This window comes from Chrysochloris asiatica, unplaced genomic scaffold (assembly GCF_000296735.1).
Source record: "Chrysochloris asiatica unplaced genomic scaffold, ChrAsi1.0 scaffold00006, whole genome shotgun sequence".
Lineage (NCBI taxonomy): Eukaryota > Metazoa > Chordata > Mammalia > Afrosoricida > Chrysochloridae > Chrysochloris > Chrysochloris asiatica.
This window is the reverse complement of record NW_006408524.1, coordinates 20,433,458-20,460,376: the sequence shown is the minus strand read 5'-3', so window position 1 is coordinate 20,460,376 and position 26,919 is coordinate 20,433,458. Positions and strand designations below refer to the sequence as shown.

General features: G+C 48.0%; 1 protein-coding gene across 1 annotated transcript in view; it reads left to right on the top strand.

Annotated features, from left to right (window-relative positions):
* Positions 1-26,919, top strand: part of FAM188B (family with sequence similarity 188, member B) — a 161,458-nt gene that overhangs the window by 89,865 nt on the left and 44,674 nt on the right. Inside the window, exons 8-12 of the mRNA XM_006832163.1 lie at positions 2,984-3,100; positions 4,667-4,755; positions 21,465-21,566; positions 23,107-23,170; positions 24,315-24,380. Of these exons, the coding sequence (XP_006832226.1) occupies positions 2,984-3,100; positions 4,667-4,755; positions 21,465-21,566; positions 23,107-23,170; positions 24,315-24,380 (438 nt within the window). The remainder of the gene's footprint in view (positions 1-2,983; positions 3,101-4,666; positions 4,756-21,464; positions 21,567-23,106; positions 23,171-24,314; positions 24,381-26,919) is intronic.

Below are 26,919 nucleotides of genomic sequence, written 5' to 3'. Positions count from 1 at the left end.
GGGAGCTTAGACCCAGAGAGGGAGAGGAGCTGTGTGCTGATGACCTGGGGGCAGGCTTGTAGGGCATACCCTTTGGTTGGTTGATGATTGATGCATGGAGGGGATTGTAACCATGGCAATGAAACAATATACAGTAGGATGAATGTAAAACTAATGTTCTCCCATGTAAACTATCACATAATTCACAATAAAACATTAAAAAACAAAAGCAAAATCCAAACCACTACTGTTGAGTCGATTCCATCCCAGAGACCCTGTAGGGCAGAGTAGGGAGTGTGGTGGCACCATACAATAAGCACTGAATTGAGAAACACAAGGGCTGCCGTTCAAGCCTGCCAGCTGCTCCGTGGGAGAAAGATAAGGTTTTCTGGTCCTGCAAAGAATTTAAAAAAAACAAAAAAAACCCCAAAACCTTGGAAACCAGTGTAGAGGGTCGTTATGAGTAAGAACAGACTCAAAGGCACTTAGCCACAACAGGACAGAGTTGAACGGCCCCATCTAATTTCCAAGGCTGTAAATCGTTACAGAAGCAGACTGTCACATCTTTCTCCCAAGAAGCAGATGGTGGGTTCAAACTGCTAACCTTCCAGTTAGCAGCCGGTTGCTTAACCATTGCGCCACAACAACTCTTGGAAAAAGTCCTTAAACCCCCTGCCATCCATCAAGTCAACACCGTCTCACAGCGACCCCATAAGACATAGTAGAACCGCCCCATAGGATTTCCAAGACTGGAAATCTTTACAGGAACAAACAGTCTCATTTCTACTGAGGAAGCAGCTGGTGGGTTTGACCTGCTGCTGTTTTGGTTAGCAGCCCAGTGCTTAACCCTTGACACCACCCTAACCCTTAGAGTTCTCTGAAGACCAGCAGTAGCTTCTCTAAGAGCAGCCAGCAAGTCTGAGATCCATGGAGGGAAAACGAGGACCAAGGGCGTACGGCGACCAAGGGGAGAAGAACCCAGGTGTCCAGGCTCAGAGCCCTGGTGCTGTGGGCCCCTCTGCCTCTCTGGGAGCCGCCATCCTGCCTTTAGGAGAACAGAGGTAGGACCCTGACAGAACATGCAAGATTCCATAGTTTACAGGCTCTCAAGAAACTCAGTGCAAACAAGTTTTCTGTGTGCAGCTAGCTTGTGTTGGATGACACAGACACAAATGTTCTGGCACAAAGGGTTTCCTTACTCTGAATGAAAACTACAGAAGATCTGATTCCACTGGAAAGGATGTGATCTGTAGGAAAGGCCTGGTCCAGATAAAGGGTCCACGGGAGGTGGCCGCAGAGGCCACTTGTTGGTCCTGGGGCCTGCTCAAGGCTTCAGAGGCCCCTTGGATGTCAAATCACAGTAGAGAGGGAGATGGGCACAGGGAGGGCTGGTGGGAGGGGAGCCACTCTCTTTCCTTCCCACGGGTCAGGTTGTGTTTCTGGGGCTCTGGAGGGAGGTGCTCAGGTGACCCACGGTATGTTCAATATCAGTCAGAATTTTAGAGAAGACAGAGCTGTGAAAAATGGAAGGGTGTCCCTGAGTGGTACAAACAATTAAGTGCTTGGTCGTTGTCTGGGAGGCTGGTGGTTCGAGGCCACCTATCCCTAACGTGTCTCAGAAGAAAGACCTGGCTGGCTGAAGCCTGTGGAGCACAGTTCTACTCTGACACACATGGAATCACCGTGGGTCAGAACTGATTCGACGGCAACTGGTTACCACTGAGTGGTTGGAGTGTTGAAGCAGAGGTTGTGGGTGATGCCTAACAGGGGTTCTTTCCTGTTATGAACCACACAGTGTAGTTATGGCTTTGTGGGTCAGATGGTCTCTAAACTATGACATATAGGCCTGTGTAAGACATGTTTGATGAATGGAGTCCACGGCGGCTCTAGGACGTGACGTCATGCTGTAGGATAGATAATGCACTGGACTGAAAAGTCAGTTTGAACTGCAAAGTAGATGGTTTCAAACTCACTAGCCGCTCCTCAGGAACCCTACACAGGGTCGTTAAGAGTAGGAACCGACTCTACAACACAACAACAACAAACAGCCCCAGAGCAGTCATTGTTATTGTTGTTAAGTGCTGTCAAGTCGGTTCCGACTCATAGTGACCTTGTATAGAGTTTCCAAGGAGCAGCTGGTGAGCTTGAACCACCGAACTTGCGGTTCGGCGCATGAACTCCAGAGCATTCATAGACAATACATAAATGGATGGGTATGACAATGGTCCAGTAATTCCTAAAACAGGTGCTGCAGTGGATTTGGCCCCAGGGCCAGAGTTTACCGATCTTGCACAGAGCATGGATTCTCACACTTGGCTTCACATCAGAATGACCTGGGGGAGTTTTAAAATACCAATACTGAAATCTCAGTCCCAGGCTTATGATTTAACTGACATTGCAGGTACGCTGAGAGTTGGGAATTTTAAGTTCCTTGGGTGATTCTAATGTGCAGTCACGTTTGAAAAGCTCTGGTGGCACTGTGGGTTAGGCACTGGACTGCTAACGGCAAGTTCGGTGGTTCAAACCCACCAGCCGCTCTACTGGAGAAAGATGAGACAGTTTGCTGCTGTAAATAGTGACAGTCGTGTAAACCCTAGGTAGGGTCAGTGTGACTTGGAATCAACTTGATGGATGTGGGTTTGGTTTGGGTTTGGAGTCCTTTCCTGTGGAGGAAGAGAGGATCTTCAAGGTCCTTCGTAAAATGAAAATTTTGTTTCTGAAGGTTCCTTATAAGATCTTGCCTTGGCTCAGCACAAGCTGCTTTGGTCGACAGATGTTTTAGAGGTAAGACCCTCAGGGACCAGTTTCTCTTTCCTCAAATATGCAAAGAATGGGTTTGCAAAATAAAAAGAAAATAGAGGATCTTTTTAATAAACAAACAAACAACAAAAAAATCACTGTCCTGTAAGGTTTTCAGATCAATGATCACAGGAAAACATACTCAGAGGACAGTAGTATTGTTTGCTATTAAAATAACCAGAAACACTCTTGTCTCTATTTACAGGACATAAAGATTCTTCTGTTTGGTTCAAGCTTTGGCTGTTTCAATGAAGAATGGAAACTGCAGAGTTTTTCCTTTAATGACACAGCTTCCTTAAAATATGGCATTGTGCAGAACAAGGCAGGTGGATTGCCAAGTTCCCCAGGGATCTTTCTGCTGGGTTCATCATGGGTAGGAGTGGGGCACTGCCCAAGTCTGATAAATCTTTGAAGCAGTAACTGCTGAGCTGTGTGTGGTTACCCAGTAAATGTGGACCCCCAGGAACTTCAAGTGTGGCTGATGGAGCCAGAACTGGCGAATGAGAGCTTTTGCTTTGAAGACTTTTAAACAGGCATGCATTTAAGGAGTATAGCCCTGGTGGCATGGTGGGATCAATACTGGACTGCTAACTCCAAGGTCAGCGGTTCAAACCCACCTGTTACTCCAAGGGAGAACCACAAGACTGTCTGCTCCTATAAAGATTCTAACCCTCAGCAATCAATCCTAGAGAGAATGGCTATGAGTCAGAGTTGACTTGATGGTAGCGGTGTTGATTATCTTTTTCCTGTGAGTGGTGTGTAAAGGTGGGGTCCTCAGTGAGATCCGGCTGGGGACACTGGAGAGGCCTTCACTGAGCCCTGAGAACATGTGTGATGATTTTGCAGGGAGAGGACATTCCAGGTAGGGGGCAGTGTGGACAAAAGTGAGGCTGAGGGGCCCCAGGAAAAGGCAAAGGCAAAGGCATCAAGTATGTGGAACAGAAGGCCTGTCAGGAGGAAGGGATAGAATTGTAGGGTGGGGCAAGATGGTGGTAGGCTTTCAGTGGCTAATTTTTAACCTGGCTTATACGCATTTCACAAGATAGACTCATTAAGGACCAAATAAGACTCTTAAGTCTAGGATCAAAGACTGGCAGGTGGAGTAGCTCATCCAGAGTCCATTTCTCAAACCACAGGAACCCCCTGCTCCCCGGCCCCAGCTTCTGTCCCACCCTAGCTCGGCCAAGCTCTGTGTGTCTTCTTGCACCCCATGCCCCCAGCGTGAAGGACTGGCCGACTCCCCTGCCCACTGCTCTGAGAATCTCTGTACCTGGCTGGGACCAGTTTGTGTTGTTCAGTTCCACTGGCCTTTGCTGTTGTGTCCTATAGGCCAGGCCTCATGACACCTACAGAAATAAGCTTCTCAGGGTGCCTTGGGAGGGAGCAAAGGGACATAAATGGGCTGCTGAGGCTGGGCACAATGAGGGCAGGGTGGCTTAAATGGAGGCTGTCAGAGGACTTCCCTTCTAGCTGAGAAGGTTGGGGAAGCTCCCTGGAGGAGGTGACTTTTAGGATGGACTTCGAGGGTTGTGTAGATGATGGCTCCTTTGTCCTGAGGACCTGAGAATATTTGCTGGTATGTCTGGAAACCTGCAGTGATGTTTCCATGGCTTCACACAAGACTGGTTGAAGAATCACTTTCCTCCTCTCGGACACTGCAGACCCTCTCCTCCCATGAGTGATGCATGCAGAGGCCTTTGCCATCCCCTCTCTCTGACTCAGGGTCACTGCTTCATAAGAGCCATGGTATGACACAGAACCCTTGTTTCAGAGGATACGGCTGGGCAGCCTGGGGTCCCTGTAACCTGTGGGTGGGAGGTGGTCCTGGGAACAGAGAGCTCTGTCCTGAGCCAGTTCTTGTCAGCAGAAACTGTGTGGTTCTTTGCAGGGTGGTCCCTGTGGGGTGCTGGCAGCGGTCCAAGGATGTGTCTTAAAAAAGCTCCTGTTTGAAGGGGAGAGCAGAGCCAGCTCTGTTCGGTAAGTCCACTGCTATTTCCAGCAGTCATTTCTTTTCCCAGGGCTTCTCTAAGTGTCCAGAAAAACCAAGCAAGGAAACATGGGCATTCCCTGACCTTTCCTGCTTTCTGGGGATAAAGCAGGTCCCTCGGTGTTGCACATAGCTTGCCCTTGACTACTTATGTAAAAGGCTGGTGGTTCGAACCAGCTCAGTGGCACTGTGATCTGCTTCCATAAAGATTACAGCCAGGAAAATCCTAGGAAGCAGGTCTACTCTGCAACATGTGGAGTTGTCATGAGTCAGAATTGGCGCAACAGCGACGGGAAAAGTAAGAAAGGGGAAATGACAGCTGGCTAACAGGATCAGTGTGGACCAGTCTGAAATTGTTTCCAGAAGCAGGGAGGATGGGGATGCCACGTTCCAAATGCTGGGCACCTGGAATGGTATCAAAACCAAGCGCACCCCCCTTCTGTTCAATGCAGCAGATCCCCGAGTCCTTCCAGGTCCATGTCGACCTGCTGACTGACTCAATCCAGGTCTTCCTCCCTCCCATGTTACCTCATCTCTTCCAGCACCCATAACCGCACATTCCAGCCAACCCCACAGAAATGTCTTCCACTCCCTTAGTCTATTTATTTTCCATTTCACACATTAAGTGTTTGCACATGGGTAGCTCATTCATTCAGCAGACATTCCTGGGACATCTATGCAGGCACAAGTGATACACAGAGGAAAACGCCTTCGTTAGTTTCCAGAATGGCTCTGCAAGGCTGAGGGGCAGACAAAAGCTCTAATAAATCCTGACCTATCTCAACACTGGTTGATGCAACTCAGAAGACCCCTCCTGTCCTTGCCTAGTAAATAACCCCACCGTACTCCCAAAGATGATCATGCGTTGGATTTTAGATCCCAAACTGGCTCAAATGTAACAAGAATTCTGAGGTTGGCACAGGAACGGACAGTGTTTTGTTCTATTGTGCATAGGGTCCTTATGAGTTGGAATCGACTCAACGACACCTAACAACAGAACCTGAAGTTGGAACCTGGAGTCCCTGCCTGCATGATGCAATGGTTAAAATGCTTGTTAACAGAAAGGTTAGAGTTTTGAGTCCACCCAGAGGTTCCTGGGAAGAAAGTCCTGGAGATCTGTTTCAGAAAAATCAGTCATTGAAACTCCCACGGATATAGTTGTACTCTGACATACATAGGGTTGCCACGAGTAGGAACTGACTCAATGGCAGCTGACTTTTTGTTTTGTTTTGTTTATAGAACTGTAGCTGAGCTTAGTTTTGCTAGTTGCTGACCTTTATTTAAAGGCATTTGCTGCTCCCGCAAAGATTTACGACCTTGGAAACCTATACAGAGTTGCTATGACTCTACTTAACAACAACAACAGCTCCCTTTGAAACAGGCAATTTCAGAGTCTGTTTTTTTTTAAAGCCGTTTTGAAAAAAAGCCTGGGTGTTATAGAAGCAAATAAGATTCATAGCCTGTTTCTTCAGGGTTCGGATTCCTGGGAGAGATGCTAGTTCCCTAGACATTTAGCCACACTCGGCTGTCTAATGAAACATGTTCCACTGGCAAAGATGCTTTTGCCTTAAACCCAGCTGAAGATAGCTTTTCATGCTTGGCGTCTTATAATCTGTCTAACAGTTTTGCAGAGTAATAAATCAAGATCTTCTCTTCCACACCGAAAGATGCTCACAAGATTCTTTTATTTGTACAGAAACATGACATCTCCACAGAAAAAGCAAATTCTCATCTTGACCTTTTTCTTCTCTCTTCATACTCCCACCTAGATCCAACAGGGTTGCTTCGTATCTGTGTTGGACCATTCTCCACGGCTTCTCTGGAGTCCAGCCCAGCGAAGTGCTAGAAAGTTGGAGTTTAATGTCATGAGCAGAAGGAAACCTTAGTAAGGTTCAGAGAGTTTAAATTCAAGTTCCCTGTTCATGTTCAGGGACCCTTTCTGAGCACACACATTCTTTCTTTCCTTTGGAAACAAGCAGAGGTCTCACTTGTGCTTGGCAGGAAGGCAGGGATGAACAAGTCAGGAATGACCTGGCCCTCTTGCACTTACAGTCAAATAGGAGAGCCAGACAAAGGAACAGGCCACGACAGTGAAGGGAGACAGGAAGCTTCCTGGAGGGGTACCGTTTTAACCTTACTGAGATTTGAAGGTTGAGCAAAACTCTTAATCCCTCCTCCCTCTTACATATGAATGCACCCATTTATTCTTCACTCTCCCTCAATTTTTCCCTTCCCAGTAAAGAATCCCAAACTCCATCCCCAGCCCCCAAGGACCTTGTGTACCTGGCTAGTTCGTTTCATGGCACCGGACTCTGTACTTTGGGGAGACTTTCCTAGTTAAGACCAACTTTGGCCCTGCCTCGAAGGACTCCTTCAAGGTATCATTCTACTAATTCGCTTGGTTCTGCTGATGACCTGCCTCTGCCTACCAGCTCTATGAGAACAGTCATGTCACTGGGCCACCTAGCTCACATCTGTGTCCCTGGCCTCCAGCCCTGGACCATGAGCTCAGTACAGGCCTGCAGAATTGTTGTTGAATGAGCAATGCATGGGCAGTTAACTGAGTAATTCGGACAAATCGGGTGGGGAGACAAGTCTGGTGTTCCGTATATACAAAGACCCTAGGGCAGAGGGGAGGAGGATGGGAGCTGAGGGGAGCGTGGCTCGGTAGAGACTGGAGGAACGTGAAGACTAAGCAGACCAGTTAGCACCAGACTACCAGACCTTGGTGTAGAAGGGTCATGACTCATTTCAGTTCAAATGCCCTCTTTGAGATGTTTTTGAACTTCAGTTTTGGACTTTCTGGGGGAACTTGGGGATGAAACATTGGAATTGGTTCCAGGATATGATCTTGTCCCGTACCCCCCCACCCCCACCCCTACTGAGGGATGTTGAGTGCTTCTGTGTTCTGGAGCATCTCCATAGGACAGAACTCTGCTGTCTACACAAGAGAGGAACCCTGGTTTAGAAAGGCAGAATACCATCCAAACTGGGGGCTCTGGGTAGAAAGAAAACCATACCAAGCTATGGGAAATGTCATTCTACCCCCTACATCCTGGCCACTGAGTATTGACTAAGGCCCCAATTTCTATTAACACCTTCCAGACAGGGCAGCCGGAGTCCTGGTGTGGCGCTGTGGGTTAAAGCGCCGAACTGCAAAGTTGTTTTAATCGCAGGCTCGGTGGTTCAAACTCACCACCTGCTCCTTGAAAACCCTAACAGGGTCGCTATGGGTTGGAACCAACTCAACGGCACTTAACTACAACAACAGACAGCAGTCAAGACTCGGCTGGGGTATCAGGGGAGGAGGGACTGTAGCTGGCGTCCTGTTGGGGGGTGAGGGCAAGCTAGTGAGGAACTGTGAGGAACTGGGGCTGGAGCTCGACTGAAGGTTCTCAGGCTGCAGGTGGAGACCAGGGCTGAGGTGGTCCTGGAGTCAGTGAGGTGGGCAGAAGATGGGGGAAGGAGGTGCTGTTGGCCAGCTGGGGGTTATGTGTGGGCGAAGGGAAGCGGGCAGGATGCACTAGAGGAGGTCAGTGCTGAACCTCGAGGTGGTCAGGCCTGCATCCTCCACAAAGTCTTTCTGGATTTCATCGAATATAGGAGCCTCCAATTCTGGGTAAAAGCCAGTTGCCGTCTAGTGATGACTCGTGGATCTCAGAGCAGAATGATGAGTTTGGGGAAATACATTGCCAGGTCTCTCTTCTGAGGTGCCTCTGGGTGGACTCGAACTGCCAATTCTCTGGTTAAGCAGCAAAGTCCATTAACCATTTGCACACCCAGGGACTCTCCAACACTGGGTGCTACCTTTCATTCTCTCCAGCCTTGGTTGCCCCTGGGCCGTGCACACAAGTGCTCTGTCTGCAGGTAGAGTCTAGCTGGTTGGCTGGTGCCCTCGGTGAGGCCACTGGCTTCTCTCCTGGGGGCAGGTCCAAGAGGGAAGAGCAGAGACCTTGGCTCAGATGCTGGGGTTTCTAATCCAGTCAGGACTGCTGGAGAACCCTGAAGGGATGCAGGAAAAGGGGGCTTTGAGAGGCCCAGAGGCCCATTCTCCTGACCACAGTGAGGACTCTGCTCTTCCTATGGTGAGAAGACCATCTGGGGCACGTGGCACCAGATGCTCTCCTCACACTCTCCGAGCTCTGGACCTGAGCCTTGGGGTGTTATGGGTGCTTTAGGGGCTGGAGGTAGATGGAGTGAAGAGGGGAGACCCCTCAACGTAGAGGTTAGGACGTAGACCAAGCAAAGGTCATGGGTGTGACCAGAGGTGCTGGGGACAGGCAGGTGAGGAGGGAGGTGTGGGGTATCAGAAACTGAGCCCCTGTCCCTGCTTTGCCAAGACCCTGCAGGTCAGTGTCCCCTGCCCTCTGGACATTGGTGTAGCCTATGGGGACTGGTACCAGGGCTGGAAAAGGGAAGCTGGGCTCTGTGGCCTGGAGCCTGTCCAGGTGGGTAGAGGGAGAACTGGATGTGGGGCTGGACAGCTGGACTGTGATTGTGGGAAGTGTGTCTTCTGTTTGTACATCAGGAAATGTGCTCTCCACCCTGCCTAAGCTTGATTCTAGAAGAAAATACAGACGAAATCCTTTGGGGCAGTGCAGGTGAATAGGACCATCTAACTCAGCCCACTGCAGTGCATATGGGGAAGCTGAGGCCCAGAGAGGGAAAGCTGTTTGCTCAGAGCCACATCTGACAGCATCAGCAGAGCTGAGGCTGGCCCTGGATAGCTGGTCTGTCCCACTCAGTGCTGGACTCTAGAAGAGTCCCTGGAGAGCCACACTGGCCAGACGAGGTGGGAACACCTGGATGGACCCTCACAGTGACTAAGGAGGCGACTCTGTTTTATGAAGGGCTCCTTTTTCCTAATTTGGGATAAATAAATCCAGAAGAATGTCAGCTTGAGGACTAAGGTACGCCTGACCAAAGCCATGGTATTTTCAATAACCTCATATGGATGCGAAAGCTGGACAGTGAATAAGGAAGATCATAGAAGAATTGATGCCTTTGAATTGTGGTATTGGAGGAGAATACTAAAAGTGCCATGGACTGCCAAAAGAACCAATAGATCTGTTTTGGAAGAAGTATAGCCAGAGTGCTCCTTGGAGGCCAAGTTGGCTAAACTTCATCTCTCATACTTTGGACATATTGTCAGGAGGGAATAGTTGATGGAGAAGGATATCATGCTTGGTAAGATGGAGGGTCGGAGAAAAAGAGGAAGACCCCCAATGAGATGGATTGGACAGGTGGCAGCATTGATGGACTCAAGTGTGGCAGCGGTAATGCGGTTGGCCCAGGATCAGACACTGTTTCATTCTGCTGTGCATGGGGACTCGATGGCACCTAACAACAACAACAAATCCAGAAGAGTGCAGACAGTATGTAGCAAACACCCATAGATGGAACCATTGCTGCTCAGTGCTAGCAAAGGGTCACCCTGCTCACCTCTCCCAGTCCCAGTTCCTGTAGATGCATTGACTTAGTTGTAACATAAGGAAGCCTGATGCTGCAGTGATTAAGTGCTTGGCTGCTAGCCCACAGGTGGCCTCCTGGAACCCACCCTGTTGCTCTGTGGGAAAAAGAGCTGGCAGTCTATGTCCATAAGGGCTTACAGGCTAGGAAGCCCGTGGTGCAGTTCTGTGTTGGCCTACAGGCTCACTATGAATTGGAATGGGACTCCAAGGCACACAATAGGAACGACAACTATGAAGTGTTTTATCCGTTGGTTGGGTCACTGATGTAACTTACAAGCTGTGTGCACTGGGTTGGGTCGGCAGCTTTAGCCCTCCTTTATGACTCTGAAATTCCAGGACCTCAGCTTAAAAACAAAACAAAAACACAAAAACCCATCCAGGGCAGACTCCTCTGTTCTGTTCAGGAATGCCGGATCACCTGCCTGGCCAGCACCTGGCTCTCCGGCTCTGGGTCCTTGGGGAGCTTGTGGAGGGAACTGTGGACCACACGCACATTCACTCCTGGGGCCAGGGATGCATGCTCTGCGGTTGAGGCCCCCTTCCTACCCCCCCACATCCATAGTCTCTGTGACCTGATGGGAAAATGGTTCTGTGAAGCAGAACGGACAAGGATGATCTCCAGGGAGGCCAGGCTGAAATAAAGGCTTCTTGGCAGGGATGCTGTTTGTTCTCCAGGAGTGTCTAGCTTCATTAGGACTAATTCCATCAGGCCAGATCGGAAAGGACAGAGGCAGGCGGTGGACAGTGTTTTTCCACTTGAGGAGGGGTTAGTGGAAAAAGATGATGTGCTCTTATTTTCCCTGTCAGCTTGAAGAGAGCAGCAGACCAGGAGGGGCATTAGAGACTGCCCAGGGGCCCAGACACAGTCCTTCTGAATTAGGGGACTTTTACGCCCAGAAGAAGATGGGCACTTGCCCAAAGCCCTCAAGACCTTGGGAACAGATCCAGGCTTGGACCCCAGGTCCTCTAGCCCCCAGTCCACCTTCTTTTTCCCCCTGTCCAGCAGCTTGTGACCCTGAGAGGGAGCAGAAACGCTGGAGGGAACAAAAATGATGCTCACTCCCACTTCAGACTCTGTGTGTCAGGCACATCAGAGAGGACAGGTGACGCTGTTCTGAGATAATTAGGGTGTTGTTGTGTGCCCTCGAGTCACTTCTGACTCATAGTGACCCTGTGTAGGGTTTCCAAGGAACGGCTTGTGGGTTTGAACCACCGACGTTGTGGTTAGCAGTCCAGTGCTTACCCTACAGTGCCACACCAGAAGGTAGGAACATAAATACTTAACATGTAATGTTTGGGTAATTCAGGCAAAAGCAGACTCTCTGCTCCCATCCCTCGCCCACCCCGAGACAGATGCCTTCATTCTTGCTGCACTTCTCCTGTGTGGACTTCGGCTCGTCTCTTAAAGAGAGTTCTCTGGATATCTTGGGTGTCTGACAGGTGGAAGGCAAGGCAGGACCTTCTGTGATATTTTGCAGTTACAGGCAGAGACGCGGTGATCCAGCGAAGGGTGAAGAGTCTAGGTGATTGGGGCACGACACTTCCTTCCTTGTCATTGTCCTCCGTGGTGGATGCAGGCACGCACACGCACACACAGCCTGTCTCTACCGGGAGGGGTTCAGGACAGAACGGCAACACTAGCTTCTGGCCCCGTGCCCTCATTTAAAGGGGGAAGCAAAGGCCAGGGAGGAGAAGGAGTGTGCTCAACGCCTATGAGCCAATGAGTGCGCTTCCCACAACTTCCCGGTGCTTTTTAGGAAGTCTAAGAAGATTTGAAAAAAATCTTTACAACTTGGAGAAGGCCCAGGGAAGGATGGAGAGGCTGAGTTACTACAGGGAGGGAGAAAAGAAGGACTTAGGGGACACTGAGCTTCTGTTATGGGTGATGAGGACTTTTAGAAACAGATCATGCTGATGATTGTATAACATGATGAACACAGTATCACTGCTGAAACAGCAAAATGCTGAAATGGCAAATGTTTACACACACACATACATACACACGAAGGGCTTTCAAGAATACAGGCAAAATGGAATTGAAAGACAATAGAATTCTTTTGTGAACTTTTTGGAATATATATATATATGTGAGGGAGCAATGGGGTGCCATACGATAAAACACTGGACCCGGAACCACAAGGTCTGCAGTTTGAGATGGCCAGCCCCTCCATGGGAGAAAAAGGAGGCTTTCTGTTCTCATGAAGATTCTTTCAAAGCCTTGGAAACTCTACACGGGTTTGCTATCAGTCTGTTGTTTGTTGTTAAGTGCTGCTGAGTTGGTTCCGTCCATAGTAACCCTGCAACCCTGTATAGCAGTCCAGTGCTTATCCTAGAGCACCAAGCCGGGACTCTCTCTCTCTCAATATATTTTAAACACTCACTGCCATCGATTCAATTCTGACTCATAGTGACCCTATATAGGGTTTCCAAGACTATATATCTTTGCAGTAGCAGAACGCCTCATCTTTATATATGTGAGCCCTGGTAGTGTAATGGTTACGAATCAGGCTGTGAACCGCAAGGTCAGCAGTTCGAAACTACCAGCTGTTTTGCAGGAGAAAGATGGGGCTTTCTGCTCCCATAAAGATTTACAGCCTCGGAAGCCCTGTAAGGGTCACTCACTATGAGTTGGAACCGACTCCACGGCACTTAATAACAATATATATATAATTGCTAATATTATATATAATAATACACATATTATTATATATAATATATATATCTATTATTTCTCGCTGTCGAGGCTCTTCCATCTCCTAGAGGCCCTATGTGACAGAGTAGAACAGCCCCATAGCTGTGTAGACAGGAGTTCAGATGGTGCGGTGGGCTAACCGCTAACTGAAAGACCAGTGGTTTGAACTGATCAGCTGCTCTGGGGATGAAGAGGCAGTCTACTTCTGTAAAGATTTCCAGTTTTGAATCACTACAGAGCGGTTCTACACTGCCCTAACCAGGGTTGCTGTGTATCTGAATTGACTTGATGGCTGTGGGGTTGTTTTTTTTTTCAGTCTTTACAGGTGTCCTGGTGGAGCAGAGGTCCAAGTGCTCGGCTGCTAACAGAAAGAGCTGTGATTTGAACCCACCAGCCGCTCTGTGGGAGAAAGATGTGGCAGTCTGCTTCTGTAAAGTTTACAGCCTTGGAAACCCTATGAGGCAGTTCTACTCTGCCCTGCAGGGTTGCTAGGAGTGGGAACTGACTTCACGGCAGTACGTTTGGTTTCGTTAATCTTTACAGAAGCAGATCACCAGATCTTTCTTCCATAGAGCTGCTGCCATTGGCGGGACTGGGGGCAAAAAAAGAATGACAACTTTTGTTTAGAGAAGCGGAGGCTCTATGGTTTGGGCCTATAGCCTGAGTTTGTAAGATGAAGAAGACACGCCAGGTCCATGACTATATCTAGTGCTGCCTACTCTTGGTGTGGCACTGTGAGCTAATGCACAGGACCATCGGTGGTTTGAGCCACAGGGTCAACGGTTCAATCACTCCTTGGAAACCCTATACAGGGTTGCTATGGGTCAGAACCAACTCGACGGCGCATACCAACAACAGAGATGAAAACTTAGGCTCACAGACAAAGGGATGTTAACTCCTGAATCCAAGTGCCCAGGACAGTTGGTTCTATTTCCCCAAGTTCTCCCTCCTTCCTCCACCCACTGCCATCAAGTAGATCCCGACTCCAGGTGACCCTATATGGTGGAGTAGAACCACTCCATAGGGTTTTCAAGACTATAAGGCTTTATGGGAGCAGACTGTCGCATCTTTATTCTTAGCAGCAGCTGGTGGATTTGATCCAACTTGGCAGTTAGCTGCACAACACTTAACCCACCATACCACCAAGGCTCCTTCCTTCCTCTGTGTTCCTTAATTTTTCTAATTTTTACTGACTGCATGACTTTGGATAAACCACTTCATTTCTATGCCTCAGTTGTCTCATTTTTAAAATGGGATAGTAATAATATTACCTCCCTCATAGGGTAGTTTACATGATCAAATGAAATAATACATATCAAGTGTTTATAACAGGGCCAGGTACATGAGAGATACTCAGTAACTGTTAGCTTTTCACATCGGATTTGCTGTGATATCAAGATTTCCACCCAGAGTTACCTGCTTCAATATGATAGTGTGTGACAGAGGCGGTGGTGGTGTGCCGTGGAGTCGGTTCCCATTCATAGCGACCCTGCATAGGGTTTCCGAGGCTGTAAATCTTTATGGGAGCAGAAAGCCTCATCTTTCTCCTGAGGAACCGCTGGTCGTTTCGAACTGCTGACCTACTAGTAACCACTATGACCACAAGAAAGGTGACTCCTTAGTTCTAAATTCAGACGTTTCCCAGTGTCTTCGTTTTCTAGTGCTGCTAAAGCACAAATACCACAACTGGGGGGCTTTAAAGAGTGGACACTATTTTCTCAGTTGTGACTGCTGAAAAGTCTACATCGGAGTCTCTACTGTGTCAGTTTCTTCCTTGTAAGTAGCCCTGGGTGTTCCTCACATGGCATCTGCATTTGTCTTGCTCCATATATATGTCTCTGTGTCTAATTCGCTCTTCCTATAACTCAGAAGTAATTAGATTTAGAACCCACCCTACATGGATATGGATATGGCCTACATAACATAAAAAAAAAAAAAAAACCCCAAAAAAACCAACCCTTATTTCCAAACAAGATCATATTTATAGGTATAAACCCACTGTGATAAAGTCAATTCTAACACATAGTGTGACCTTATAGGGCAGGTAGAACTGCTCCTTAAGGGTTTCAGAGGCCAGGTTTTTCTCCCACAGAGTGGCGGGTGGATTCGAACAGCTGACTTTTTGGTTAGCAGCCCAATGAATTTCAGTACATATTTTGGGGGACACAATTTGTTCTTAACACCTAGAGGATGCAATAGTTTTGGCCAACTCTGACCTACATGTAGAGCTTTTATTAACCTTTCACATCACACTGTTCCCTGGGTGGTACAAGAAGGTCAGAGGATGGAGGTTCAAATCCAACTAGCGATTTATTTCAGAAAAATTAGCCATTGAAAATGCTGTGGAGCACAGTTCTACTCTGACACACCTGGGGTTGTAGTGGTCAAAACTGACTCAACAGTTACTGAAATTTAAAAAAATGTTACCCTGGTCATGCCTGTATGGTAGATAGAACTCCTAGTGAGTGTATGTAATGGGGATTGGAGAGAGGGGGGAGTGTTATGGACTGAATTGTGTCCCCCAAAGTATGTGTAGGAACCCTGACTCCTTTACCCATGTATATGGTCCCAATGGGAGTAGGGTTGTCTTTGTTAATGAGACCATATCAATGTAGGATGTTTCTTAAATCTAATTTTTAGGTACTCAGTATTTCCTTTTTTTTTGGTTGGTGGGTGGAGGAGTAGGTAGGAGTGAGAGTTAGGGTTTGGGTTAGAACTATGGTTAGGATAAAGATTAGTGTTAGGGGTGAAGGTTGGGCTAGGACTAGGAATAAGCCTTGGTCTAGTTTTTAGGGTTACAGTTATGTTTATTTTAATTTATTTATTGTATCTATTTCTTAACATCTACTTGATTTCCTTTTTATTTGGAAATTCTGTAAGTACATTATTCCATTATTCCCTCTTTTTACTTTGTGTTTTTGTGTTGTTGTAACTGTATTCTCTATTTCAGTCTTGTGAGTTAGGCTTTCTTTGAATACCTCCATATCTGGGTTCAGTTTGGGTGATACTGTCATAGATGTTAGTCTCAGGTTGTTGTCTTCTGTTACTGGTTCTCTGTCCAGAGAGTTTCCTTTAGTATTTTTTTTGTAAATTTGGTCTGGTTGTTACAAATTCTTTTAATTTCTGTTTATCTGAAAATGACCTAATTTTGATATGATAATTGGTGGACAGTTTTGCTGGATATGTGATTCTTGGTTGGCAAGTTTTTTTCTTTCAGAATTTTACATAAGTCGTTCCGTTGTCTTCTTACCTGGCTCGTTTCTACTGAGAAATCAGAGTATAGTCTTATTAGTTTTACATTGTAGGTAACTTTTCATTTTTCCTGAGCTGCTCTTGGGATTCTTTCCTTGTCTTTAGTTTTGAAAAGTTTGATTATCATACTATGTCTTGGAGTTTTTCTTTTGGGATTTATCCTGCTTGGAGTTTGTTGAACTTCTTGAATGGCTATCTTCTTGTCTTTCATGATGTTAGGGAAGTTTTTTTCCAACTCTTGGACAATATACTATATGATTTTTTTTTTTTTTTGTCTCTTCCTGTTCTGGAATTCCAATCACACATAAGTTATTCCTGTTGATAGTATCCCACTAATTTTTTGGCTTTCTTCAGATTTTTTTTTTTTTTTTTTGATTGTTCCTCTAGCAGATGAACAATGAGAAATTTTTCTACAAGCTCAGTAATTCAGCCTACCATTGCTTTAATTTTATTTCTTTGCCCTTACTGTGTATTATCTATTTCTGAAGTCTTAGTGTTAACCTTCTGGCTTTCTGGTTACTGTTTTTGTATGGTTCCCATTTTTCCAGGTTTCCCCCCTGGATTCTTCTAAAGTTTTGTCCATGTTCTGTTTGATTTCATCTGCAGTTTTTTCTATCATTCTTCCAGTCTGTTGAAGTTGCCCCTAATTAACATTCCTTAAAATTCCTTATCAGATAGTTCTGATACCATTTCTGGTGTTATATTTTCTGACTGTATTTTGGTCACTTGTTTGAAGCACTCTATCTTGTTATTTTGTGTAAGCTGAAATGATCTGCTTTTTTTCGAGAGATTGCCGTGTTGTATTTATATGTGACTGATGATTGTATAGTGGTGTGTTCTCAGGGACTCACCACCTGTCTCTTGGATATGTAGAGACTGGAAGTGTGAACACAGTTGTTCTCTGTTCATGCACCTCCGGAAGCAGGGCCGCTATGCCAGGAGCTGGACCATAGGCAGAACAGAGGCTGCGCAGGATCTGTGAGGGGGTCAGGGCTGTTGGGTTGGAGAGGGCAAGGACTGGCCATGCCCCTGGTTTCCAGAGGGCACAGGAACTAGAGAGAAGAGCACTGTTGTGCCGCCGACCTCCAGCCTCTTCCTGTGCCCACAGGCTGCTGTGTTAACAAAAGCCCAAGATGGCTGTGCCACTCTACACCAGCCCACAATCCACACCTTTTTCTTCTCTCTCACTGCTTCTGTTCAGCTTCCTCTTCCAGTCAGCACTCATTCCACCTCTCTGTCCTGTCCTCTGATGCTTGGGTTCCAGGGTCACCATCTGTATCTGTTTCACTTAGCCTCCCATGGCTTTGTTGTAGAGGGTTTGCTCAGTGCGCCTGCCTACGCCGCCATCTTGCCCTTGGTCCCTCAGTTTTGAAACATAAAAAGAGCTGATTAGGCATGGAACCAAGCAAACACAAACTGGGATAGATAGATGTCACATGAAGATCACCAAGAGACCAAGGGACAGAAACTGCAAAGAGACAAGGATCTTCCCCCAGAGCCCAAAGAGGGGGAGCATGGTCCTGTAGCCAGTGGCCCCCAACTTGGACTTTTAGCCTTCGGAACTGTGGGAAAATCTGTTTGTGTTCTTTTAAGCCACCCACTAGTGGTATTTTTGTGTTAGCAGCATTTAGATAATTTACATGGGGCTGGAGGGCGGGGAAGATAGTCTAGAGGCAGGCTCTCTGATCAGGAATGGGCTGTCTGTCCCAGCCAGGCTGGGGAAGACATGAGGCCCTCGGCGTTGTGCAGTTGACGGGACATGGCTCTTTGTGGGGTGAGGGTGGGTATGAGGTGGAGCAGCTGTGAGCAAGGATGGCAGCCACACTGTGGGCTCTGAGTCTAAAGACATAGATGCTCAAGCCTCCTTCCTGTGCCTGACCAGCTCTTCTCACAGGCCCCGTTAGTCCTTGGCGTGGCCTCTCCTGCCGCCTAGAACAGTGTTTTTACAACGTTGTTTTCACAATTAATGGTGACCCTGACGAGTGACCCCAACCGCTCAAGCCGCCTGGCTTGGCGGTAGCATGGTGAGGAACACGATGGGTTTCCTGACACGGACGAACTGTCAGGCAGTCTGGAGGTTTACGTTTTCAATAAACTGGAGTGCTTGTGGTTTGTCTCATTAGATGTGAAGGACTTCCTGTGTCAGGGCCTCGGGTCACTTTCACAGTAGATGTCAGCAGCTCACCTTCCTATCACCCAGCCCACGTGGGGACTCTGTGTTTTCATAAAGACAGCAATAATGAACCATGTGTTTATTGAGCACATACGTACTGTTAACTCTCTCCATTTCTGAGCATCCGCCCCGTGATAGGCCAGTTTACAGATAGAGAAGCTGAGAGATCCCTGCTTTATAAGCGTCTCTCACTTTAAAGTACTTGGGCCACGTCAGCCTGAGTGTCAATCCCTGACTGACTGTTCCAGGGCCACAGGCTGTCCCACAGTGGTGGCCTGGATCCTTGTTCCCATTTGCCTGTTGTATAAGGGAGGGACAGACAAACTGCCCTTTGCCCTCACACAGCTCAACCTATTGTTAGGTGCTGTTGAGTCAATTTCAACTCCTAGTGATGTCATGTGATAGTGGAGAATTCCCTCATAAGGCTTTCTAGTCCGTAATCTTCATGGGATCAGATCGCAGTGCCACTGGGTGGATTCAAACAGTTGACCTTTGAGTTAGCAGCTGAGCTTATAACTTTTAGCTCCCCCCAAATTCCTTCTCTCAGCCTGCAGCTCAGGTTTCTGTTCAGCGACTTAAAGCAAGGAAGGATCCCCTATGTTTCTTTGAGTTCCAGCAGAGTGTCCATCACAGTTATTGTGTTTGTTCGAAGAGAGACTCACTCAAGCTAGCGTTTACTGTAAGAATTTAGAAAAAAATCCACAGCAGCCAGGAGTAGGCAAGACATATAACTTTAAGGATGCCTGGCTATGTGAAATTGAAAGAAGAGTCTGTATTTGGCTGTTTTCTTTTTTGCCCCCTCATTCACTTCATGCATCAGTGACCTCTTAATTACCATCTTCATCTGAAGAGATCTCTTCTCCATCTTTGATGCTGCTGTCTGCTGGAGTCCCTGGGTGGCTGCTAACCATAGCATTGGTGGTTCCAGTCTACTTAGCGGTTCCTCCTACTTAGGCTTCTCGGAGGAAAGGTCTGGTGATCCACTTCTGGAAAAATCAGCCAGCCACTGAGAACCCGAGGGAGCTCAGTTCTACTCTGACATACATGGAGACATCATGAGTTAGAGTCAACTCCACCAGAGTTAGTTACAGGTCTGCTGATACATCTTCTTGAAACCCAAGACTGTGTAAAGTCACTCACTCTCCTTGTCCTGCTCTTAGCATTTTGATTGTTCTTACTTCACCTCCACAGAGGTGTTAAGAGTTCTGCAGGGTTCATTCCTTGACTTCCTACTTTGCTATACCTCCTGTTCTTGCTGGGAAATCTTAGCCACTCCAAGTGCCAAGGACTCCTCACATACTGATGACTTGCATACCTAGACTCAACCCTGACTTTCCTCCTGGGTTTTTAAAAAAAAGTTTGTTTTTTTTTAAGCATTTTATTGTGAATTGGGTGAAGGTTTACAGACAAGATCATCAGCTCTACATTCAACAAACCATACACATTGTTTCATCTCAATGATGACAATCCCCTCCCTGCAACAACATCTATCTCACTTCCTTCCTGTGGCTCCCCACCTACATCTTATATTTCACAAATGAAACAAGGCAAAAATATTTGATCTGCATTCTGCCAGCCAGCCTCCTACCACCGTCTCTGCTGTCGCCACTTTCCAGGTAGGATCTGACGCTCCACTTATGTTCTTCGTTCTTGATGGTCCTGGGATCGTCTGTTCCTGAAATGAAAGATTACCTACCCCCTCCTCTTAGTTACACATCTTCGACAATTGCAATTGATCCTGAGTCATAAATACCTACCATTGTCGTCCCTCATCCCCTTTCACAAGATCCATCTGGGAAGGAAGGAAACTATTCAGTGGGGATTCTACCTTACCCACCTCAGTCTTCAACTAAACATACTCATGAAAACCTGTAAGCCAGGTACTTTGTGCCTTTGTAGTCTCCTCCCCCACCACCATTTTTGGTAGCCAGTGTCTAAATTTCTCATCCCTATCAACCCAGTACACTGAGAAAACAAGGTGGTTTCTTGATATGAAGAATTCTTCCATTTCGGTTGGAATTTTGAGTCACTGCATTCTTTAAGTCTAGCTTGTCAAATTGAAACAATTTGCACTGGCTCTCAGGATCAAAGACCCATCTTGATCGTCCTCAGTTCAAGTTCTGGTCAACTTGCCGTCCAAGCTAGGTCAGATGGGTACTAACTGCAAGTTTGGGAGTTCACACACATCTCCCTCCCTGCACTTCAGACCAGCTGGCCACTTCACTCTCAGTCCCAGCCCCCAAGGGCTACATCAATGCCCATTGTCCTCCTGGGCTATTGGTGTGTCAACATATTCTCCTGAGGAGTGGGGTTCCACCTGCACCTCAAGCTCAGTAAGTCTGAAGTGTGGAGCTCATTCTCTAACACCTCCAGCTGTCTCTCCAGTGCCCCCTCCCTGTACCTGGTTTCAGTTGGGGGCATCACCACCTCCCACTAGAAACATGGGGATCATCCCCGAATCCTAACCCCCTACCTTCCTGTGCCCTGAATCTAAGTCACCAGCATCCAGATGGCTCTTCCTCAGCATCTGTGGTCTCGTGTCCCGATGGGTGGGGGATAAGGTGAGGGGTGGGTAGGGTGACCAGTCATTTCAGTCATTGTTCCCAGGAGTCCTAGTGTGGTGCTGTGAGTTAATGCGCTGGATTGCAAGGTTGTCTTGAATTGTAAGGTTGGTGGTTCAAGCTCACCAGATGCTCCTTGAAAACCCTACACAGGGTCTCTGTGAGACGGAACCAATATGACGGCACTTAACAACAACAACAAAATTGTGGGGGACAACCAAGTGGCTCAGCAAGTGTCTTTCCTCGGATTGCGGCAGCTTATCTGGCTCTGGTTCTTGGCCTCTGGCAGAACTTTTAGACACACACTTCTGGGCCCTGCCAAGTCTTAAGAGCCTCCTTTGTTCACATGGGAGGTTTCCTCTACTTCCTTCTCCTCAGGGCTCCTCCCTTAGTCTGCAGAGGTCCCTCCTCCCCAGGCACCTGAGTGGAGTCTCTGGACTGAAAGTTGTTCCTTTGGGGGCAGAGGAAAGGACTAGTGTGTGCTGACAGGGAGGGTCACCTCTGCCATGTGCTGCCGTAAACACAGACTCATTCCCTGTTTTGTCCTCAGGCAGTTGCAGCCTTCAAACACCCACAGGACCCACTGCCTGGCCAAGGCCATTGCGGACATTCTGTGGCAGGCTGGGGACCAAGAGAGAGCCGTGGTCACACTGTAAGTGCTTCCAAGGGCTCTTTCGCTACCACTTAGCCTTGGGCTGGCAGAGACGCAGGCAAGACGGCTGTGCAATTGCGCAATTCCCTGTGCTTGGGGCAGCCATCTGCCAACGTGGGCGTCAGGTCGGCGCTGCTGCTGGTAGACCCTGCCCTGCAGTGCCAGGCATCACCGTGAAAGGCAGCGAGCTAGCCTGAAGTGGTGAGCAGCCCTGGACTGCCAGTCCCACAGAGCTCTGCTGACACCCTCTCTGGGCTCTGATGCTCATCTCAGAGGAGCTGTCTGCTCAGACTTCCTCCCTGGGATGTGATGGAGAAAACCCTGACCCAGGCAGCCCAGCTCCCTCTGTAGTTCTCTGATGCAGATGCTCTCAGGATTGTCTCATCCCTTACACCACTGATGTGTACCTGTTCTTCTCAGCCCCCAAAGCACCTCTGGTCTATGAAGGCAGGCAGACACAGAGAGGTGAGCAGTGGATGGGGGAGCCCAGGCCCATATAACCCACAGGGAGAGTTTGCTGGCTCTTTGGCCTCGACTTTCAAACTGATGCCATCACTTTGTCCCATGCGGCTTAGCTGTAGTGAAGGTCATTTTTGGGGCCAAAGACCATAGTCTGGTGGGCATAGTGGTCAAGAGAAGTGACTCTCAAGTCAGCTCCCATTGCTGTTTTTCAGTGGCTGTGTGGCTTTGCACAGTTCACCTAACCTCTCTGTGCCTTATTGATTTACTCATCTGGAAAATGGGGATCACAGTAACTCAATGTGATTGCCATGAGAATGAAACAAGTAATTATGAATAAATGACTATGAGTTCACATCATTTATCCACATAAATAAATGATCAATGATGATAGACCTGGGCTGCTTAGGATAATGCTTGACACAGTGAGCACCCTGTAAGCGTTTGGGATTATCATCGTCACCATTATAGAATATTAAGTTCTTCTCTTCAGTGCCCATGCCACAGTTAATTTATTTACCCCAGCCCTCAGGATTGCACAGCAGCCCTGAGATCACATGGAACAGGAATTCAATTGCTCCCTGTTTTACAGATGAGGAAACAGAAGTCCAGAGAGGGCCAGTGGCAGGTCCAAGACCACACAGCAAGCTTATGGCTCAGGGGGTCCTACATCTAGGCAGTGCCTCATGGGGGTGCCCCCTCAATGAAGGCAGAGTATACAGATGTCACGTGGGGTGGGTGGGCATTCAGAGAGGACAGAGACTGGGATGCCTTGTGCCCCTGAGAACCAAGGGTGACAGGCATACTCCCTATTGCCGTGTGTGGGGCTGGTTATTACAAGGTCTCCCTTTGCTGGTTTTTTTTTTTTTTTTTCTTTTCTTTTTTCTGGCTAGTGGAGTTCTCTGGACCCAGCCTAGTGGCTGAGGTCAAACAAGGGAAAAACAAGAAGTGCTTGTTGCGTTCTTTTCTCCGGAGCCACTTTTTGATTTGCCCTCATTTCATGGCACATGCGGTTTAGCCCTGGCTGAAGGGCACATCACTGCTCCGGGCGGGGACTCATGCATCTCCCTTTCCTTTTTAGGGTTTCAGGAACACAGCAGTTCAGTCCAACCGGGAAATACAAAGCAGATGGAGTCTTAGAAACAGTACGGCTTTCTGGAAAATTATCACGCAACCTTTGGCTTTGTTTGGGGACTGTCTCCTTTCATAGAAGTAAATCCTTCCCCAGCTGGGATGGGTCAGCCTTCCCTCGCTGCAGCCCAGGCCTGAAGAATCCTCCACCTGGGATTGGGGTGGGGGCAGAGGTGGGGATGGCTTTGGGGTTCTTTCCTGCTGGAACTAGTTGTATTGCCTGTAGTCTGATCAACTTTTGTTCCCAGGAAGTTTTGTAGAATCTGTACCTAATGCCTTTTGCCCCAACCTCAACCTTCTCTATGTCCCTCTTGATATTTCTTTAGCATCCTCTCTGGGGTTATTATGAGAGGGCCATGGGTTGTGTAACAGAGAAGGAGAGATAGTTAGAAGGTGGGAAGAACTTAGTGGATCAGCTCACCTGCCACAAAGTTGGATTTGCCAAAGGCCAACTTTTAGAAGACAAAGAACAAATGAGAAAGAAGTATGAAAATACCAAGAGAAGATGGAGTCCCCCACCCCCAACACCACACACACACACACACACACACACACACACACACACACCTATCACAGCTCAACCTTCTCTTCATTGAGAGTTTTTGGTTCATTGGACCTCATTTGCAGACCTATGGCCCTGAGATCCCTATTAAGCCTCACTTGGCTGAATGTTTTCTGGAAAGGTGGTTTTTCCTGGTCTGCCTGGAAAAGCAAAGGCCATCCCTACCTCCTGCTTCCTATGGTGTTGAACTTGAGACACTGCCTGTTGAGCTTTGTCCCTGGCCTGCCCACTGTGGCCTGGATGTATCCCTCTAGCCCACACTCACACCCCATATGCCGCCCTCTACTACTGGGCTCATGTGTAATGCCAGGACCTTTGCTCTTCTCCCATGGTATGTCCAATCCTGGGCACTCCAAGTATAGACATGGGACTGCTGCAGAGCAGACTCAAGCCTAGAAACTCCACCAGTGCTGGACCAGGCTTTGCAATTGCATGCAGATGTGGGCGTGACTCCTGACCCCCCAGAATGCTACTCTCTAACTGTGCGTGATGTCCAAGTGGAGCTCCAATAGTGAAGCCAGCCCACAGAAGCTGACCCAGTCTAAGCCCAGACTGGGGGGCTCAGCAGTTTATCCTATGTGTTTGCCCCTCCTCAGCTCATACTCCACAGTCTGACCTGCTACGAAGAACTGGAGATGTTTCTTCAGCAAAGCATCTATCAGGTATGAATGGTGGTTTTGTTATTGCAGGGTTGGGCATCTTTAAACTTTCTGATTGCTTTCTGGAGGAGATGCTGATAAATTGGAGACCACCCAACATCTCTACCCCTCCCCCAACCCCAGGAAGGAGCTGGTGCTGACTCAGAGGCACATGGCTGAGGACAATGAGTGATTCAGGCAGAAGACTGGATTGGCCACAGGGGGGTCCAACCTCTGCCACTGCTTCCTTGAGGCAAGGTCCTGGACACAGGATGCCAGCAGAACAGGGGTTACAGACAGCATAGCTGGGAGGGACTGGGTGGGTTGGCATGAGGTGGAATCAGATATTGGACCAGAGCTGCAAGGACTTTCTGTCTGTCCAAGTGGCATCAGGCATCTCTAGACACAATGGGGTCTGTCCCTGGAAGGGTTCAGACACCAGCTAGAGAAGGGAAGAGAAGTGGATGGTTGGGTGGGGCTGAAGGTCTGAGTCATGTTGATGAAGGGCCTGCTCAGTGAAGAACTTTGCTTGCCTGGGGGGCGGGGCGGGGCTGGCTGGGCTCTGGAGCACCCAGTGGCTTTGAGGAGATCCTGGCTGAGACCTGGGGTTCAACACACAGCTAGGACCTAAGAGCAGCTGTCAGAGAGCTGTGGGAATTCAAAAGAGGACTGCATTGTCTCTGGCTTTGTGGGTTAAGCACGTGGTCTGGATCTGGCTGGCCTGTGCTTGCATCTAGGGGACTCCCCTCACTGCCTCTGTGACCTGCTGACTAACTTTTCTGTACCTCATTTTCCTCTGGAAATGTGCATAACAACAGTGCCTATCTCATTGCTAAGTGCCATTGAGTCTGTTCTGATTCACAGCGATCCTGTGTTTAACAGAATGAAACACTGACCGGTCCTACACTATCCTCACAATTGTTACTACTCTTGAGCCCATTGTTGCTGCTAACTGTGCCAGTGCATCTTGTTGGGGGTCTCCTTCTTTTTCACTGTCCTTCCACTTTACCAAGCATGATGTCCTTCTCCAGGGACCAGACCTTCCTGATAATATGTCTGAAGTATGAGAGATGGAAGTCTGACCGTCCTGGTTTCTAAGGAGCGTTCTAATTATATTTTTTCCAACACAGGTTTGTTTGTTCTTCTGGCAGTCCATGGTACTTTTAATATTCTTCTCTAACACCATAACATAACTCAAATGCATCAATTCTATGATCTTCCTTATTCACTGTCCAACTTTCACATGCATATGAGGCTATAGAAAATACCATGGCTTGGGTCAGGTGCACTTTAGTCCTTAAACTGACATCTTTTCGCTTGAACACTTTAAAAAGGTCTTGTGTGGCAAATTTGCCTAATGCAAAATACATCATCTGATTACTGGACTGCTGCTTCCATAGCATTGCACACAGGGCCTAGAACCTTGCTTGGTATACTCAGCTCATGCTAATTTGGGCATTGATAGTACAATCAATCATCTTTGTTATGATTAGTGAAGGGCAGCCTTAGGAGATGGACTAGTTATGGACATGTAGAAATGAGAGGGGGGCTTTATAGTGTGAGCCAAGATGAGGGGACCAGATGACTCCTGAGATCCTGTCCAGCCACAAGGCCTCACAATTCTGATGGTCTCTGCGTCTCCTGGTGTATAAGCAAACTCTCCGTTCCTCCTCTTTGCTTTTTCTTCAGCATTCTGGAGTGTGGTGTGTGTTCTTCTAGGATCCAGGGAGCATTAGGAGAGTTGGTGGTGACATTCTTGGATTTGGAACCAGGCCTGAGGTCCATGCTATCAGAGTCTACATCCCAAGCACAGTTTCTCAAAGGTTTGATGTCCCCTTTGTAGCTGAGAGCCTGTCATAGCCACAGAAAGCATCCTGGCCCTGACAGCCACAGGTGGTCTTTGGGCAAGGTGTCAGACCTTAGAAGACGGGCCCTGCCCTGAGAAACAGGAAGGCAGGCAATGGAGTCAGTGAAGGTGGATCTACCTGAAGTCTTGTTACCCTAGGACTATCCTTGAGACGGAGGACTCAGCTCAAGGAGAGAGTGTTGGTGTGTGGCATAAGCATATAGATTGGGATGATGTTCTTTCAGCACTGGTTAGTCCATCCGGCCTGCTAGGCGGTGGGCTGGGGGCGCTGGTGGGAGGCAATGGGTCCTGGCTTAGGCGTCAGGTAGCCTGGGCTAGGCTATCCCTTAGTCCTGTCACTGTTCTCTGTGGTTCTTCACCTGCATAGCCCTGTAGATTGCCTGCCATCACTGTTGCCTGGCCCCGTGTGGCAGGGTTCCTCCAGCAGGGATACAGTGACATCTCTGGCTCATTCTTCATTCACATGTGGCCTAGGGGAAGTCACCAGGCCTCAGGTTCCTCATCTGGAAAATGGAAGATGGCGCAGTGGTCAGATAATGTCCAGCTCTTACTGTCTGTCTTCGTTTCCTGGTGTTGTCATAACAGGAATACGGCAAGGGGGTAGGTGGTGTATCAGGTCTGCCTAGTCTTTTCACATTGGTAGCCTGGTTGTCTTGGTTATCTAGTGTTGCTAGAACACAAATGTCATAAATGGGC